A 19,039-nucleotide genomic window follows, 5' to 3' on the forward strand; every position below is an offset into this window, starting at 1 on the left:
GAATTTCTGATGAGTTACCTTCCTGGAATTTTCCAATAGCGAGGAGGTAGGACTGTGTTATTTAAGAAGAGGCAATTAGTGGTACTACTTTCTGGGAGCAAACCTGAAGGACTATCTTTTCCTGTAGTCGTATCCATTTGCCTGCCCCTCCCCGCCCCACAACAACAACATCTTTTCATGCTTTTAAATTAGAATAAGGTACCTAGTGAAATATATAAGTGCAGTATTTTGCTTGGTTTCTAATAGTGCATTTGGTTATAATACTAGAAGCAATAATATACAGTAAAAGCATGACATTCTTTGTTCCAACTGACATCAAAATGGTATTTTGAGACTTAAAGGCTTTCTCGTGAAATAGCACATGTAAAAAAAAAAACAACCAAAAAATAAAAAACACAACAAAAAAAAGCATTGCAACTATATCATAGTTATAATTGTAAACAAACACTTTCTTGGTACTAATATTTTTAAATACTTATTTCTGCTACATGGTGAAAACCTGGGCTTTTTTATGACAGCGTAGATTCATTTACTCCTGCAGATTAATTGTTCTCTTTTTAGTACTTTATGTGGCAGAGCTGTCATAAGTGAATTACTGAAACTTGAAAATATTGAATGTAAGTTTCATGAATGAGAAAAATTATGTACATAGCATAAACTCATTTATAATGCATGAGAATCTACCTCCTTCAGGTACAAGATCACATTTATGGACTCATAAAAAAAGGAAGTAGACATTAACTTAAAGCCTTAGTCATACAAATAAAGCATAGTATGTTATAAAAATAGCATCCACTAGATTTACATTTTAAGTAGCAGAATATATTAAGAGAACATGGGGAAGTGGAGTTTTTTGGTGCGGAGATAGGGACTCATATAAAAAACAGTAGAATGAAGGTGTTCCTTCTTTCAAGGAAACAGTCCACCAGATAATTTTAAACAGTCTTTTGATGGTCGTAATTCTCTACCTTACACACAAATCAGGCTGATGTCCTGCCAGAAAACTCAATTACTTAATTTAAGCTAATTTGGGAGATTTAATTGAAGCCAAGTTCTTCCATTTCAAAATTATTGCAACACAATTTTTATTTAATACATTATCAGAAAAAAGCAGCTTTTTGATCAGTTGTCAGGCAGAATACATCTACAATTATATGTAATAAAGTGCTCTTATCACTGTTTACACAAGTATCTTTTTTAAAAAGACTATTTTTTGCAAAGAAATAAATGGCTTGGAAAAAAAGAAGAAATTGTGAATTGTTATTTAGATGGTGATAGTGTGTTTTCACTCTCCATTTTTAGAGATTGTCACCAACAAACTGGCAAAGCCTTAACAGTTATATGAAGAATTTGTTCCTTTCTATAAAAGAACAAGATGTTTATGCTGCAACTAATGATGATATATTTAATATTATCTAACATTATGTAAAACATAATTGAAATAGATAATTGCTGACAGGTTAATTGAGGTAAACCAAAACTTAAGAACTTATCTCAATTAGAGCTATTCCTTTGTCCACCACTGTCCACCACAGTATCAAAATGGCAGGAAAAACATAAATGATAAGAAAGATGGCAAGGCAATGTATAAATGAATAGAGAACAAAAAATACAAGAAAAAAAACTACTAAGCAGTACAAACGTGTGATTTATAAATATAAAAAATGGCTTTGGAGAGAATAAAGATGGTGTAATGCAAAAGCAGAGGATCTTGAATGGCACTGCATGCATAATTTTTAGGCACACTGACACTGCAAATATGTAGGATATTGCGTTTTCAATAATTCTTTTCTAGAATAACAAATCTAAGAACATTGAAAGCTCTAATGCATTAAAGCATACATATGGAAATCTTTTATGTTTTTCATAGTGAAATATTTCAGGCTGAAAAGAGGACAAACTAATTTGATTTTTTTCTACATATTTTTTAATATACAGTTTAGAACACTATAGTACATTAAATATTTTATAAGAGTTGGGTAGAATATTGCACACTAAGTAAAAGCTACTTTCTAAACACTGTGTCCTTGCTAAACAAGTTAGGATTCTTCATGCTAGGCCTTTGCAGAAGTATACTCGAAGGGAAACCTGTCCTGATGCTTATTGCAACAGCTGTGCTAAGTATTGTTATCTCAGATATAGCTGTTGATTTGCACATGAAAGATATATAGCACATGGTTTTATGAAAATACTTAGCTGACTGTTTCAGAGAATGCTTTCCTTACTGATTTCATATGATAGAGTTTTCCCGTGGTCTCTTCCCATACTTAAAGAGAGGAACTAACTTCATAGTATAAGAAAATATAAGACATCAGAGGTACATACTTCTGAGAGATTCTGTACATCTCCTTAGACATCAGTGTTTGCTAGATAAAGCCAAATGTTCTCATGGAACATTTGAGGACTTAACAACTTAAATCAGATAATATCCCATTGAATAAGAGAGGAAAGACTGGCCACAAGGTTTTTACATTTTTAAGCCTCCTTTCCAGTAGAACAAAATGAGTTATGTTTTCATAAAACAGAGCTAGTGCTAGCCTACAAAGTCACTCAATCATATCAAAACAGGAAAGGAGATAAAATTACTGGGAGGGAGAAGGTGCCAGAAATACTGATTGAAATTCCAAAGATAATTTAGATTACCTTAGATTTAGTCATATTCCTCATATTCTTTATTTATTTTGTTTAAATTTATATATTGCTTAATGAAAATTCTTCATACATCATCTGATCATTGAAACCTTGAACCATTACAAGATTTAATTGACTAAAGTATTAAGAGTAAATATGGAAGCCTATAGCTGAAATTAACAGCTCTCAGACCATTTCTATAGAGATAAAAGGGTATGCAAACATCTTGGAATTAAAAAAAAAAAAAGGAAAAAATTTTGTCTGTTGTTTATAAACATTTGTGATCTGAAGAAGCAGCTACTAACATAATAATTTCACAATCAGGTTATAGTTGTCTTGTTTCTCTCAAAAAACATTCGGAAATAAGCGTGAATACAAAGATGGATTTAAGACAGATATTGAGACTATATTACTACCAGACATTTATATGAGCACAGCCAGCTGATAAAAAACTTAAGCCATATGATATTAAGGAGCTACACTAATTTACTTAGAAAGAAAAATGTATCATATGACCTGTCTGATAAAAAAAGATTCCATTTTGAATATTTAAATATCTGAAAAACAAGCTACAGTTCAAGTATGTTACTGTTTCCAGAATTATTCAGTAATTTCAACAGACAAGTGTATTTTATAAAGCTGTAACTTTCCATATGTCTAATTAATCAACAGAAAAATCAATAAAAGGTTTAACCCTGAGGAAAGACCCCTCTTCAACAGTAAACACAGAATAAGAAAAGGCAGGTGATATTTTCACGTAAATAGCAACAACAAATAATCTCAGTGAAAAGCACTAAAGAAAAGTAGGGAGACAAAGATCAAAGGTCACATACTCTCATCCAACTTGTAAATAGTTGATAACCACATTTCAAGGAGGTACTTCTTGTATGTCACAGAGGGGAAACAAATATTTCAGCAATATTGCCATTGCCAATTGAGATGTGACCCAATAATACAATAAATACCAAAACGGACAAAAGCTGACATGCAATGGAACTTCTTTCATAATACCTAGTTCTACATCTTAATGCATTAATTAAATATTGACCTTCTTCATCCCTTCCACTACACAAGGACTAGCATCAATTCACATGAGAAGTATTACAGGTCTCCTCAGGATATACGCAAATACTGATGTATTCTTGCATATTTTTAAAGATGACAGACTTCCTGGCATGTCCTGGTAAAATCACAAAAAGTATGAACTTTCTCCTTTTAGAGAATGAAGTTACATAAAAGGACTGAGCAGGGTATCTGAAGAGAAAAATAGATCTTCTGATTGCAGTTAGTTATCACTCCACTTTCTCTGAATAAGAAACTCTTAACAAAAAGTTGAATAGTTGTATGTCAATTTTACTACATGAAATGACAGTAATTGACATAACATTTTCAGAAGATCAGTAAAAAAAAATCACCAATTACCCATTTTTTCTGGCTCACTGATTGCTAATAGATGAGGTTTAGTTCGGGTAAACAAGAAAAGGGAGAATAAAAAACAAATGTAACTTTATAAAAGAGAGAAACTTGTCTAAAAAATACAAATCAAAGCTACTACTTTTTTCCCACAGAATACTGAAACCCCATGCAGCACACTCATATTAATCAATTACTTGCTCAAATTGCACTTTGAAGAGTGTGGTTGTTGCTTCCACAGGCATATAAAATGACAGGTATCTCAGACTACAAAAACTTCCTAAAATAGTCCCAAAACTTTCCTTAGCAGAAGATAAAAAGTAGAGAAGGAAATTATTTCACATCCAAACATCAGGCCTACTAGAGCTTTCTCATCAGGAAAATTCAAGGGATTTCTGCATTACTGTATAACATCCATGTGTTATATAACAAGGTAATTTAATTCTGGGTAAATTTCTTTATACAGATTGATAGAACCAAATAGTATTTTTAATGTCTTTATTTGGCAGAGTGAGGGGTAGAGTTGGTGAGATTTTATTAAAAAACTGAGTACTACATCTGTTCCTTCTCCAGTCACAGTAAACTGTTCACTGTCCACAGTACATACCCCTCTTTAGTTTCAAAAAGCATTGAATTATTAATGAATATTTTGGGAGAAAGAAGAGAAAAGTTTTTTTCATGTTTAATGATGTCCACAGGGGAAGCATCATATAATGGTCAAAAATGTACCCTGGAGGGAAATATTTCCTTAATAACTTATTATCCTAGGTTCATTACTACAGTAAAAGGCCATCTCTGTCCTCAAGCAATATCACTTAAGAATCATTTTTGTCATTAGTGAAACATCCAGTTATCCAAAATCATTTTTAGATCATTAGAAGGATTGTTACTGACTTTTCAATAGGCATACAGTTTATATTGGGTATGAAGCTTTGGGCTTTCCATCAAATAAAGGTGAGAACATACTTACTTTTCTGTCTGGCCAATTGTATTTTGCAAATATTGTATCATATGTGTCCACAGCTCCATCAGTAATCAACATTATGGCTTGGCTGCAAATACTTCCTTGTCCTGTGTGATTGAACTGTGAAAGGAAACGATCATTAGTTACAGCACATTGCTGTTAGATGAAGATAGATAGGATCATGCTGGATAAACATGGATCTTGTCAAACCTAGCATGCTTAGAAGTAGGTGAAAAAGCCTCAGGTTGAAAACATTTTATCATAGATATTACGTTTTTGCTGAATTGTAACTTCAGTTGTGTAACAGAATCTGGATTCATTATATATCCCCATTTTATCAGCTTGAAAAATAAGAAACATACATAACTATAGCCCTTCCCCAAATTAAAAGCGTATTCCCCTGTTTTAGATAGATGATCTGTATTGATGCATCTATATAGGGTTTGCTTTGATTTAAATATAATTTTAAAAGAACAAGCTACACAAAAAGAAGAAATTAATGACATAATTTTACTTTGAAGTACAGAAGATAGACCACTTATAGAGAGGCATATGACTATTCATATGGCATTCATATTCACGCAGGATTACATTCCATATGTTATTTTTCATAAAATGTTTATCTCAGGGAATCAAGTTAATATTTATATATTCTCAGATTCTCCTATTACTTGAAATGAATACATATAAGTAATTCAAGTCACTGAACAGCAGTACTTGAGCACAGGTACTTAGACAGCAGTCAACATATCCTTTGGAGTACGCAAAGAAAGTTTCATGATTCCACAAACAGGATTTTCTCCTGGTCAAAGAACAAGTAAATTGGACTGAGTCACAACAGAAGCTTTGATCTCTTGATTCTGGAGTTGGTGCCTTAATTTTGAAACCATCTGTCTCCATTTGCTCTTATTGCACAATAGGTTCTTATTTATCTGTGTACTATTTTATATATTCAAGGAACTTAGGTGAAACATCCAGCTTTTAGCAAAATATGCAAAGTTGGAAAATTATTTGATTTTTAATTACTCTGTATGAACACTAAAAAAATCTGTGAGAAGATCGATAAATTGGGGCATTAACACACAACTCTATAGATTGGTCTAACATTTGAGTACATGCTAATGAATGAACAATCTTCTTTTGTTCTCTTCCTATGTAGTTTTCAGGTACATTACCAACTTTGAGGTCAGACAAGGTCTCATCCTGGCACCTTTCTCTTGGTATTGAGAAAGCCAAGCAATAATTACCTTGTCCCACCTCACTAGCCTATCTGTGATGAATAATGCCAAAAAAGGGTGGTCCTGTTTGAGAAGTAGTATTTAAGTTTAAATGTGGATTACCTTGCAGTGACTCTGACAGCTTCTGGATTCAACAAAATTTATTCAGTGTTCTAGTTTGATTTGGGATAGCAACTGCTCTGTCTTTAAGTTTTCTGCAGTCTACTCACCCTTACATATTCACTGTTCTTCCCAAAACTCTAAAAACCTTTTTTCTAGAAAAAGTTCTTAACTTCTAAAAATGTCATCTTTGTAGACATGCCTGCAGTAGGAAAAGGAGTTGATGGTGGCTTCCAGCAGTGCTCTGTCCTTTTTCTTCTGCCTTCACATTTCTATATCTGAGTAATCACATCCATAAATATCATTCAACAATCATTTATATCATCTACAGCTCCCCTCCAGGTCAGTTTCCTTTTGATCAAGCAAGAACCTCAGTGAACAGTAATAGAAACGTGTTACTTAAAGGGAAACTAATGTGGGTTTACAGAGTTAGCTATATTTGGTCACTGCCTGTGCGAAAACTCTTATCTGTGATATCTGCAAGGCAGTCTATCCTTAAAATTCTTCAGTCATGACAGTTTTTCCAGTCTTAACCAGAACCAGAATTATTAAAGTGGCATTCCTTCATTAGTATGATCTTAGATCCAATATTTTCTCATAAAGTTGAAGTTACTTGGTCAAGTGATATATTCTTCATATGGACAACATATTTTGAAAGAGACAAGGTATATTAAAAGGGAAAATAACAAAGGGGGAACGACTCCATATATTTATTTTAAAACATCACTCTATGCATCTGCATTATTCTATGTAGTTATCTGTTTGAATATTTTGAAGAATGAGATTAAATTAAAATGCTTTGATGAGTAATATCTTCTCATATTTGTCTAGAACTTTAATTTTATTGAATAGCAAGAGTGATGAAAGTGTTTTCCATAATAATAACAATGACAAGGGCCTTATGATGAACTACAATTAACTCAGTGATTCATCAGTTAGCAGCAAAAATTTCAATGCATCCTGACATTTACAGCATTTGGTTGTGATTAACAGTCTTTGAAATGTCACAGAATTTTATTTAATTGGCTATGATTTTTTTTAAAGGTAATCACCGCAAAGACTGCATTTGTCACCAAAAGAGATAATTGCGGTTGTCACATGACATAGTAGGTGCCTAACTACAGTACCAAGCACTTCTATATTCTTACACTGTATAATGAACACTGCATAAATTGATGATTGGAAAGAATTTGGAAGTGGATTTTTAAACGTGCTTTTCAAAGACATCAGTATCAACCATCTTCAAGTCTTAACAACCTAGGCAAATACTGAAAGGTAATTGCAAGGCAAAATTAACTGGGTATAATTAGTGTAACCCCTGAACCATTCTAAAATCCAACCAGAATCTTAATGGACTATTTGTGTAAAACAAAGATTTTTCTTTTTTTCCTTTCCCTTTTTTTGCCTCCTTTTTTTTTTTCTCTCCTCCTCCCCCCCCCCCTTCTTTTTTTTAAATGTAGACCAGACATCCTTAGCTAACCTATAATTCACAAGAATAGATTTCTGGCACATAAAGGTCACATCCTATAGACAAAGTAGAAAATGGTTAGCTGTACTCTTTTAAGGAGAGTTTAAGTAGCTTTTTCTCTGGCCTACGCTGCTTAATAGAAGCTCTCAGCAACTTTGCTGATACACCTGTATATAACAGAAAAGATTTTTATGTTGTCAATTCTGGAAGTATATATGCAACAAGGCTTGAAGCTATTATACTCCCTTTTATAGTATAGATAGAAACAGTCATTACTCTACCTTGAATAAATCTGAACATACATGTAGCATGATCCATCATGACTTTATAGATCAAAAGACTCTCACTCATCCTAGGTACAATTCAGTACATGGGATGTCAGTTCCCTTTATTCCCAAAACTATCTGTTTACCTAATGAGATTTTTATACCACATTCATCATTATAACTTCAGTTGCCTCACAGATTTTAAAACAGAACAAAAAAATTTCATCTCAGGCCTTCTTGATCACTGTAATGGTTTTTTTGTTGTTGTTTACACAGATTTGGAAGACTAGTATAGAACATCTCTTGTATTAAGGCTGGTTGCTATTTACTGTTGCGTATCTGTTTCCTGAGACTATATTCAGAGCCCATAATGGGGTTCTTAATAAACCCTCTACAAACAACCTAGAGTGTTCTTTACTTCATGCAGCTTTTCCCATTGCCATTTTTGGCATGCACCACATGAAGGAATTAGTTCCACACTGTCTGGGCGAAGGCAGTGGGTGGAGGAGGATCCTCATCCTTTCATTTTAGGATTTTATGCCTGGAAAAGAACTGATCAATATTGTGCTTCAAGATGAATACAAAGGAACTGGAACCATTAGTTAATCTATGATCCTACGGTATAATGGCAGGCACACTTGTCAAGTCAAACCCTTTGGAGAATATTTTGTTGAGGTCTCATTTGCAAGGTACATCCTTCAATCAAAAGACAGTTTGCTACTTATTTTTACATGAGAATTTCTTTTTCCAGCAGATTAACAGATTTTTTTTTTCCCAAAAATAAATGACTATACTTAAGGAAACACTTTAATACATTTTCACAAATATAAGCTCAGTTGAAAAAAAGGAAAACAAGAAGGAGACAGAAAAGGAAAAGGACCCAGGGGTTGGGAAGCGGGGAGCGGAATAAAGAAATTTGCTTGTTGTATTTGTGACTGAAATATTTCTTTCCAAAACAATCCTGGTAAATGTGAGTGACAATAATAAAGTTTCTAAAAACATCAGTTGGCATAGCTCAGTCTTTATTCTATCATCTATTAATTCATGAGTTGTGACTAGTTTTCTGTATGCTTAAAATCCAATTGAGGTTAGTTAGGATGCATATTAATTCTAAAAGTACATGATTTTTAAGTCATGGAATCTACTAAGGCTAGATAAGCTGAAAAATAGATGGCTTGGGAAAAGTTAGGAAATTTAAAAATGTACTATAAAAATGTTCTTTCAGCTTTCTTTACTAATCCTTACTAAGCTTAATTGTAGTATAGCAAGTTTTACTGAATTTAATTTGTGAGACAGGAATTACGTCCCTGTAACTTTTACAGTGAAAGAAATGTATCTCAGTTTAAAGGAGACACACTGTAGTTGTTAAAATGGTGCCTCTTTTCAGACCCATACTTTGACTAGAGAGGAAGGGTGAATTGATTTCTAATGAATGTATTAGAAACAGTCAACATTCCAAGGCATTGTTCAAACCAAGAATGATAAAGCGAACTAGTTCTGGATCTGAACTGTCAAGGAGCAAGACAGGGGTCTAAACTGTCAGCCCTAAACTTAGGATCTTCTGTAATACACACCTACAGATCCCACTAATAGCAGTTATTTGGAGCCCACAGACATAGAGTTTATAGATTTCTTGGAAACAGACTGTCTTGGAAGGATGTCAGGAGGCCAGTTTGGCTCATAGAGAAGAGATGCCCTGAATATTTTACAGAGGTTCAAGTAGTATGAACAGGGCATTGAACTGTTTATTTTTGAAAGCTTGTCTCTAAACATTGTAAATTTCTTCTTTAAAGCTGATATATATACACACACACAAATATATATATTTACTTTTCTGGATATGAAGTGTGATTCTCTCTCAAGGACAAGCTGTTCTTAGAAAGAAACATACAGTGGATTACTTGGAAGTATCCATCACTAGCATTATACAATATTAACTACCACCAGCTGGACTGCCACCATGATAACCGTATCAGAAGAGATTAATTTCTGTCTGTAGACAAACTAGAATGCCTAAGTACACAAGGAACTACATTCTCATCATAATATCATCAGACATTTAGTAGAAGAAACTGATCATCTAAAAAACATAGTCCATACATTTCAACCCAATAATTTGGGCATCAAAACACTATCTTGTGTTTGTATCTCATTGCAATCTCCCTTTTTTTTGTTGCTTTGGAAAAGCTTTTAAAAACCTTTAAGTAATCTTGTCTGAAAAACTCAAAGCAACAGAAGTTCTTGCATAATCTATTTTAAAGGTTACTTAATGATTAAAAGTCCACATGAGTTTAATTCACCTGCCAGGAATTTGATGTTGCTCTGCCTTTCTAGATGATACCTCCCTCTTCACTTTAAAAACAAAACAAAACTAAACTAAAAATCTTCCACTACACATAGGGGTTTCTAAATCAGGATCACTTCACCTCTTAATTGATCTAGATTATTAAAAACAATACATGCATAATATTTAAATATTTTCTTTTCTTTTTTTTTAATAAAGAGAAAGCTTTTCTGGAAACACCAAAGCATTTTCAATCATATCTCAAGCTGCTAGTAGTAACTTCAAAAGAAAGTTAGTCACTTTTGCTGACTCACTAATGCAGTTGAAAGCTTACTGTGAGATGCAAGGAACAAGGGTTTGGCCTCCCGTTAAAAAGGAGTGAACTTTGGGCAAGATGGAGCATTCTGAAAGAATCCAGAGAAATATAAATTTTCTTCTTTTTTTTGCCTTAAAAAATGCTAGGTGGGGATTACATGCAGCATCATTTTGAAATAACTTTACAGCTAATACTCCAGGTCTTAAAATGGGAATATTTTGGGATAACAGTTTAAGTTTTCTTTAGGACTCATTGATCACTGATTGCTAGTATTTCACCTTGGGGCTCTTGGCACTGGCACACAAATGACTGTTTGCCACTTTTTAATCAGTTTCCTGCTTTCCTCAGTCTTGAGGCTAACTGAAATACCTCACATTTTCCCCCTCAGTATCTGCTCTGGCATTTGACATATTTGGTGGTTTAGCCCTTCACAATGGCATTTGCTATATAGGTCTTGTGTAATGAACTTTGCTGTAGCTTTGTGATATAGCAGTTCACAGTTTTACAAGTGCTCATTAGTTTAGAGATCCTGGAGAAGAGATCTGCTTGTAATTAGTTATTTTTAAAAAAGTAAACACTCTCCTTTACGGAAACCCTGTATCTAAACTGATATTAACAGAGAGTGTAAGCAATGGCTTTAGTCCTACCACGCTACCTAGAGTTTTCATTCATAATATCATGAGAAATATTTGATGGTGCATTTTATTTTCATTGGTTTGCTCCCTCGTACTAATTCTCTTTCATTACTACTACTGCTCACTCTTCTCCTTTCTTTCCTTGCTTTTTCCAATATACACTCCCAAGAAAGTATATAGTCAGCTGAATCAAAGTATTGCCAAAACTTTTCCTTGCTGGAATACATAGCATGAAAATATATTTTACCTTTGCCAGAAATAACAAAAAAAAGTCTCTGAAATACAGTACATAAAATCATTTCATGATAACCACTAAGACTGATGTGCACTTTGTGAGGAAAAGCATTTCAGACAAAGACAATGGGTCTTATTTTAATTAAAATAGCCTTTGAAGGACAATTTTCTGCACAACTAAGAATGCTACACTGATTTTATGTGGAGTTTGGGAGGGAAACTAGATGCCATGCACTAGATTATCTCCATGATCGTGATGCTCATCTTCTAGAGACTGCACTCCTGTTTACGGACATTATACACAAGAATATTGTCAGGAAGTTGGCCTAATGATTTTGGCAGATAAATAGTTAAAATAATATTAATGCATATGAGCTGGTTAGGCAAAGCTTTACATTTCTCCCTTTATCTTAGAGTATAACAGAAGTACGTACAGAAGCGTTCAAATAACTTATTTTGTATAAACTATTAGAGATATTGTCATGCCAGAAGTCAAACCAATGAACAATCATTTCACAACTCTAATAAGCGTGTATTCTCAAAGTGTTTATGAATATACAAATTCCTGTCACTCCTAAAACATTAGCCCTTCCAAAGAGAAAAAAACATCTAAACTGTGAAATTTGCATGTTACCCTAGTATTTTTTAACACCTAGAACAGCTACTGAAATAAACTTTATTTAATGTACACATGTATGCATAGGTGTATACTGTATATATAGACACAAAATACATTAATATAAAATGTATACATCTAAAAATGTAAAATTGTTTATATCTTTCACCACACATAGATTATATAAAATTCTTGTTCTATATATAATATTTTACTACCATCACATTTTTGAGTTAGCTCTAATTTATTATCTTAAAATTGTCAGTAATTGCTAAATAGTAAGAAAGGGGTCAGCAGTGTAAATCTGAAAAGCATTAACTTACTTCACTGAGCATGTTGAAAGCTTCATTTAAAGCAATGTCCAGCATTCCAATTCCTTTTGCAAAAAGTTTGTCAAGGTGTTCCCTGAAATGCTGAAACATGAACAGGGTTTTGTCAGTATATTTGTACAACATACATGTTGATATCAATGATTAAGGATTTCTGAATTCTTCTTTAGACCTGCTCCTTAAGCTTAAAAGACTGCATATACTAATTCATAAACCACAGCAATTCCTGGTTAATCCTTTTGACTCTTGAAGTCACACTAAACTAAGGATATGTTAGAACAATAATAATGCAAAGGTATCACAAGATATGGTTTTGGGTAGTTATTCAAATAGTTTTCCTTTGGGTTTTTTGTTTGGATTTCTGTTTAGCAATATCCATACCTTCTTTTTGCTTCATGCAGTAATTTTTACATTATTTCTATGTATTCAGTTTCTATGTATTTCTAAGTTTTCAGGATCTGCTGTTTAATAAAAATAATTCTTTCTGAAATTTAGCTTTGAGATTTTATGGGGTTTTATGATCCCTCCCTAAAAGATAGTAGACCCTAATCATTAGGCTATTGCAGTTTAAATGCAGTTTGTCAATGCCAATATAATATTTAGATTGATAAAGAACTACTCCACACAAGAAGAAAGAGAGGGCTAACCACTTGCTAGCTATATATGACTATCTTCAGTATTATGTTGTGTAGTCACACTTAAACCAAACTTTTGAAGTTTTAAATGGCTCATCCATTAAGCACTGTCACACTTGCTGGCCATAAGCATGGGTAAAATTTTATAACAAGCAGTTTTTAAAGGCTGACAGGTAAGAATTTGTCCTATATTTTCCTCTTTCTAAACATGTGTTATTTCTCCAGATACGTCAGAAGTTTGAAAAATTTCATTAATTTTGCACTCAACAAAAACACAGGACTACTATATAATATGTACATTAAATTGTAATTTTTTAGAGAAAATGTAAGCTATGAAGTACTAAGTAGCACATTTTTAAAACAATGTTAGCACTACTTTCCGAAAACAAAATGTTCAGAGGAGAAACAAATTCTCTTAGATTTATAAGAAGGACCAATATATCATTAAAAACAGTATCATGAACGATGCTATCATAAAGGGACACTGTATGCAACATCAACAAACAAGTACTTCACTCCCCTGATTTTCTATGATGGAAACTTTTTTTTTTATTATTTCATAAAATAAAAAGATATTACAGCAGTATATTGGAAGGCAGAGAACTTCCTATTTGATTATTAAATTTCAGTAAGTCGAAACAGGAAAATTTACATCTTAGCCTCTAGGCAATTCTGAAGCCACAAAAAAGGGCTGCTTTTTCAAAACAATTATTTCATAGTGACCTAGTAAATATGGTTCATTGCAGCTCAATACTTTGAACATCCGAAAGGCACAGTCTTGTTCATCTAAATAAGCAGGGATAGCGTAAATGCCAATACAGCTACACTGCAAAATGGTTCCTTTTTTCCCCAACTTAAACATAGCTAACTTAAGTAAATACTATTCAGTATCTCTGTAGTACTAGTAATTACTGTTTTAAATACATTTTCAAATATAATAATTAATCTGTAAGAAGAAAACAAAGACATATGTGGTGGGAAATAGCAGGGGAGGCAATGCTTTGTGAAGCACTATTTCAGTCTCCACAACTGGATAAAAAAGTTACCTCAACAGGTAAGTGGAAAATTTTTATTTATCAGTCCATTGGTCTTAAAGCATTATTATAGGCAAGAAAACCAAATCAAACTAATTATCTTTGTAGAAGAATTAAAATACTGCTGTGCCTTGAATTGTGCCTTTCATATTCTTTACAAGTAATAATGAAAATAAGAATGAATACAAAATGCTCAAATATTCCCAGACAAGGGCTACTTCAACTGTCAGCAGCACAACGCAGTGTGTTTTCTTGAGCTACTTCAAAACACAGTAACTGACCAGCAGTCAGATTCAGAGACTACTGACTTCAGTACTCAGGGTGATTTTAATACTTATGGCCATCAGTCCATACACAAAAGGATTAACTACAGCACAGGACTGTTACAGTTGTTAAAGCTTTTCAGAAGCTCAGAAAGTACAACTGTTTTTCATGAAATATGTAAAGTTCATACAAATTTAAAATTGTTAATTGGAATTCTTCAAGAACTAAAATATATCATGTTTATAAAATTCTCCAGGAAACATCTTAGCAAAACTAGTTTTACATATAGCTGATATTTTTAAATAGAAAGTGTCATTAACAGTTAAAAAAATATGGAAAGCAAGCAGTTTACTATTGTTTCAATGTCAAAAACAATTTCATAACATCAAAGTTATGTGTTGACTAGACCTTTTCAAGCTACTGAAGCAGCCCTGTGCTCACAGCCCATCTTTTCCAGACACATTGCACTAAGGTTAGTTTACAGTTACCACAGATGTTTCCCTACTAACACAGGGATTCACCCTGAAACAGAGGAGTGCTCTGAAAATCGATACAGCCAAATTTTCGTATTGGAAATAAGTTTCTAATCTTACCTTTTCATAAATCAGATATGTTAAAATAAATATTTATTATAAATCATATTTCTCTTCTGAATACATTACTGCTTCATAATTAAACTAGAATTATTTTGGTATTAAAAAAACAATATTTTATAAAATATTTGAATATTTCAGAGATAAGTACAGTGGAATGTTTATTACAATCCGTATACATTATCAAGTATGAACATACAGCATAAGCAGATTACAAAAAATTACTAGTAAACAGTATCATCTCTAGTGTATAATTCAGGTCACATTATCTGTCAGGAGAACAAATATTTTCTCTTGCCATAGGTGTACATATATGCAGGCTCTGAAAAATACACTGTTGATATATGAAGAAATATAATAGTGACGTTTGACACAAAATAGTAAAAATGTTAAAAATCAATTTCATGCACTATGAATTTTAACAAATCAATGTTTTCTGCCTCCAGGCGTCGCAGTGAACAGATGCTACAAAGTGATTCTGCAAAAGGATTAAATAACTAAAATGCATGTGTGGTTTGATCTTTGTTTGTCTGGAGGGGGTTTATGGGGGGTTTTGATTTATTTTTTAAACCAACTCCATTCTCTATCTTGTCTTTGGGTTTTTTTGAGAATTTCAGCCCTTTGTATGTCCACTGGAGAAATCACACAACAACATTCAAAGTAACATTTCTTTGTTTCCCTTTTTATCATACCAGCTGCCCTGGATGTGTGGCATTAATTGGATCCATGCCAAAAGAAATCATGTTTCATTTTATAGGCAGCACAAAGAATAGCTTCCTCAGACTGTTCACTCTACATCTAGCTAAGGCTGTTCATTATTAAACCATCAAAATGTACTGTTTACTTTCATAGAGACTGGGTTTGCACCCTCTTAAAGAGTGGTACCTTACTATGACTTCAAAGGGCATACTACTGATACAACTATTATCTGTCATGCTGTTGTTTTAAGGAAAATCTTTAAGAAAAAAATCCAAATTTCCAAACACTCCTTTTTTTCCCCATTTCACGTGTCCAGTCAGTACAGCAATGCCCTGCCAGTCATGCTATAGTGCCCCCTTTATAACTGGAAAAGGCATTTTTAAAAGCAGTGTATTCTTTGTGTATGAGAAAACCAAAGTTTCAAACTAGTATGCCTCTCAAAATTTCTCTACAACTTGCCTACATGTGTCTCCAACTGCCACTCAATTATTTCGTCCCTTGCAAAAGCACCGCAAAACAGGAAAGTATATTTCAACCCTAGTAGGAGTGAAAAAATGTCAGGGCAGGACATTAACCACTGAAACATCAATTTAAAGAAAAAGAATAAGTGATTTTGGAATGAGTTAAACACACCTCAATTCCACTTTCAATAACTTTCAGAAATCAAACAGATCCCAGAAAGCGGGAGTCTCCTGCTCTTAATGAGTCAAAAAGCATCTTTTAATCTTTACATCTTAAATACCTCTTTTTAGTAATAAACTGCACAAGAAATAATATTGGTTCATCTCAGATTCTCTTTACTGTCCTATTGGGAGCCCCTGTAGATTAATATCTCAATTTCCTTGAGTTTGAATTGGATATCTGTCCAACTGTGTGCACAAAAATTCGCATGCAACTGTATGCCTAATTTCCATGTGCAGTTACCACAATGCGCAATATCTAATTGTGCAATCAAATACCTAATTGACATGCATAATCTTGGTAATTCTGAATGTTAATTAGGCACACAATTATGACAATCAGACTCTGATGTCTGATTACAAAATTATAAGGCCAGAGCTCAACAGAAGAAGCTGTGTCTTTATTACAGTGAGGAAGCATAGATGTGTTCATCTGTGGAGGTATCTATGATCCATTTAGAAGTGGCTGAAAAACATGAGCTGAAGAGAGTGAGGATACAAATCCACTTGTGCATGGACACAGTCTCTGCATATATCTACAAGGGTTCAAACCAGAACATTGGTGATGCACACTTGGTCTTGTACCCTTGCATGCTGCTGATTTTGTCTGTTTATAAACTCTATCCATTGTCAAAACCAGAAAGTCCCAGTGATCCTAACATCTGATAATAATCCATGTATGCAAATCAAAAAGGTTCTCTACTTTTCTTTTTAAACTGTGCAGAGGTTGTTAGGACCCTCCAAGTCAGAAACAAACCAACAAATACAGTTGATGGACCTAGAGTCAGGAAATGGGTTCTTGTCCTAGGTAGAGTTACAAATATGCCTATTTGAAGAACAACCGGGGTATACTGACACTGTTTTTCCAAAGATGAAAATAATATTCACGTGCCTATTTCTACTTAAAAATCAGGTGGCCCAACTTGTCTTGGACTATTTCAGAACCTAAATGAGGAAGAACATAGAAATAACTTTAATGGTCTTCATATTCTACGCTTCATGGGGCAGTTATACAGAATACTAAAATCACACCATTGTTGCCTATGTCTTTGGCATAACTGAGCAAGAGTATAAATTTGTGACCATCCATCACGATTGAACTTGGAGTTTCTCTTATAATGAGATTATTGAAAATGTTTTTTGGTACACCGAGGTGTATTCACCTTTTCTAGCCTCACAGCTTCATCAACAATTGTAGGGATTTTGGACCATACTTGGTTAGATGATTACATTAAATTTTCAGACTTCAGAGATTAGGGTAAAATTCACTGGCAAAATATGATAGCAAGTCATATTTCTGTTACTTCTTTTTTCAATTTCCTACTTCTGGGTTACTAGGGTTTAATAGTTAATACATTTAAATAATTCAAGTTAAGTAATTTATTTCAACAAATCAGTGCTTGGGAGATGACATGTATGATTTTGCAAAGATTCAGAACACTTTGTCATGATTCAGAACACAGAAGAATTTAGGGAAGTAGAGGGGGCTATCTGAATACCAGTGAGAATCTGATGTTCCTTTCCTAATTTCAGGTCATTGCAGGCAATTTAAAAACTCTTCTGAGATGAAGGCCAGAAAACTGAAAACTGAATTTTTTCTTTATGGCAGAAGGTCCCAACTTTGTAGCTAAAATGACACACTGGTTTATCTAGCCCATAGTAAAGCTGAAGAATAATTTACTGATTTGGAGGCAATTCTGAAGAAATTCCAAGGTGTCTCTTTTTATTGGTCTCTTATCTTGTATGTTGTTCTAATGGCTTCACAAGGTTTACTCTCTGAGATTACAAAAGCTGACTGCTATCTATAATCACAACAAGATGACAAATTTTTACATTCTGGAAGTGAACAGAACCTGGTCATGCTCCTAACAAATGAGAAAGAGTCCCATGTCTGTGCAACAGTCAGGGAAACTTTTTGGGCTCCATAACCTTCAAGGTTTTACTCTTTTTAAACAAGAAAAAGAAAGGAGAAGAAAAAAGTACAGCCATCCTCATTTGACATCTGAGGAAACAAACACATCTGAAAGCAAGTAATGATACATTCAAGCAGAGAACTGAGCTCCAGTTCTCAAATGCCAGGTAAGTGCCGTAACAAACATGCCATCTCAGACATATACAAGAAGAGCAGACACATTGTCAGCTAATGTAATACTCCCTAATGACTGGCATTTGTGTTTTCTTATAGCTCCTTTTTACCATAGCAAATATTTGCAGAATTTCACTGATGGATTTTTCCCTAGCATCACGACAAAGCTAGTCACAATAGTGGCATGTTTGGCTCAAGTTTTAATTGGTACACAGTCTACAAGACTTCACAGGCTGTGAAGGACACCACCTGAAACCTCACAAATAGAAATACATCACCCAATAAGTTCAGCTTGCTATGGCTTATAGTAGATCCTTTTTCTGGAAGACTTGAAAACCTGTTTGCCTTTATATTCTATTTCTCTACCACTGACACAATGGAAGTACACTGGTAGTGAGTTTACTGTTGTAAACTTCTGACTAAATCAAGTCCCCATCTCTTATCTTCCTACTTACCTAGCTAAACCAGCCTCTTTTTTTTCTATTTTAGGGCTTCTGAATTAGTTACTTGAGTTATGCCCAACTTTCCATTTACAGAGTTTTCAGCGTTTTTATT

General features: G+C 33.6%; 1 protein-coding gene across 7 annotated transcripts in view; it reads right to left on the minus strand.

Annotated features, from left to right (window-relative positions):
• The window catches only part of CACNA2D3 (calcium voltage-gated channel auxiliary subunit alpha2delta 3), a 476,807-nt gene that overhangs the window by 229,989 nt on the left and 227,779 nt on the right, over nucleotides 1–19,039 (minus strand). For all 7 annotated transcript variants that reach the window (XR_011329699.1, XM_069812301.1, XM_069812302.1 and 4 more), the window contains 2 exons: nucleotides 12,488–12,577; nucleotides 5,015–5,128 (listed from right to left, as the gene is read on the minus strand). Coding sequence is in view for 6 of the 7 variants with exons in the window: in XM_069812301.1 (XP_069668402.1) it covers nucleotides 5,015–5,128; nucleotides 12,488–12,577 (204 nt within the window). In the remaining variant the exon portion in view is untranslated. The remainder of the gene's footprint in view (nucleotides 1–5,014; nucleotides 5,129–12,487; nucleotides 12,578–19,039) is intronic.

The sequence above is a fragment of the Haliaeetus albicilla genome, chromosome 24, assembly GCF_947461875.1.
Source record: "Haliaeetus albicilla chromosome 24, bHalAlb1.1, whole genome shotgun sequence".
In the NCBI taxonomy this organism is placed as follows: Eukaryota; Metazoa; Chordata; class Aves; order Accipitriformes; family Accipitridae; genus Haliaeetus; species Haliaeetus albicilla.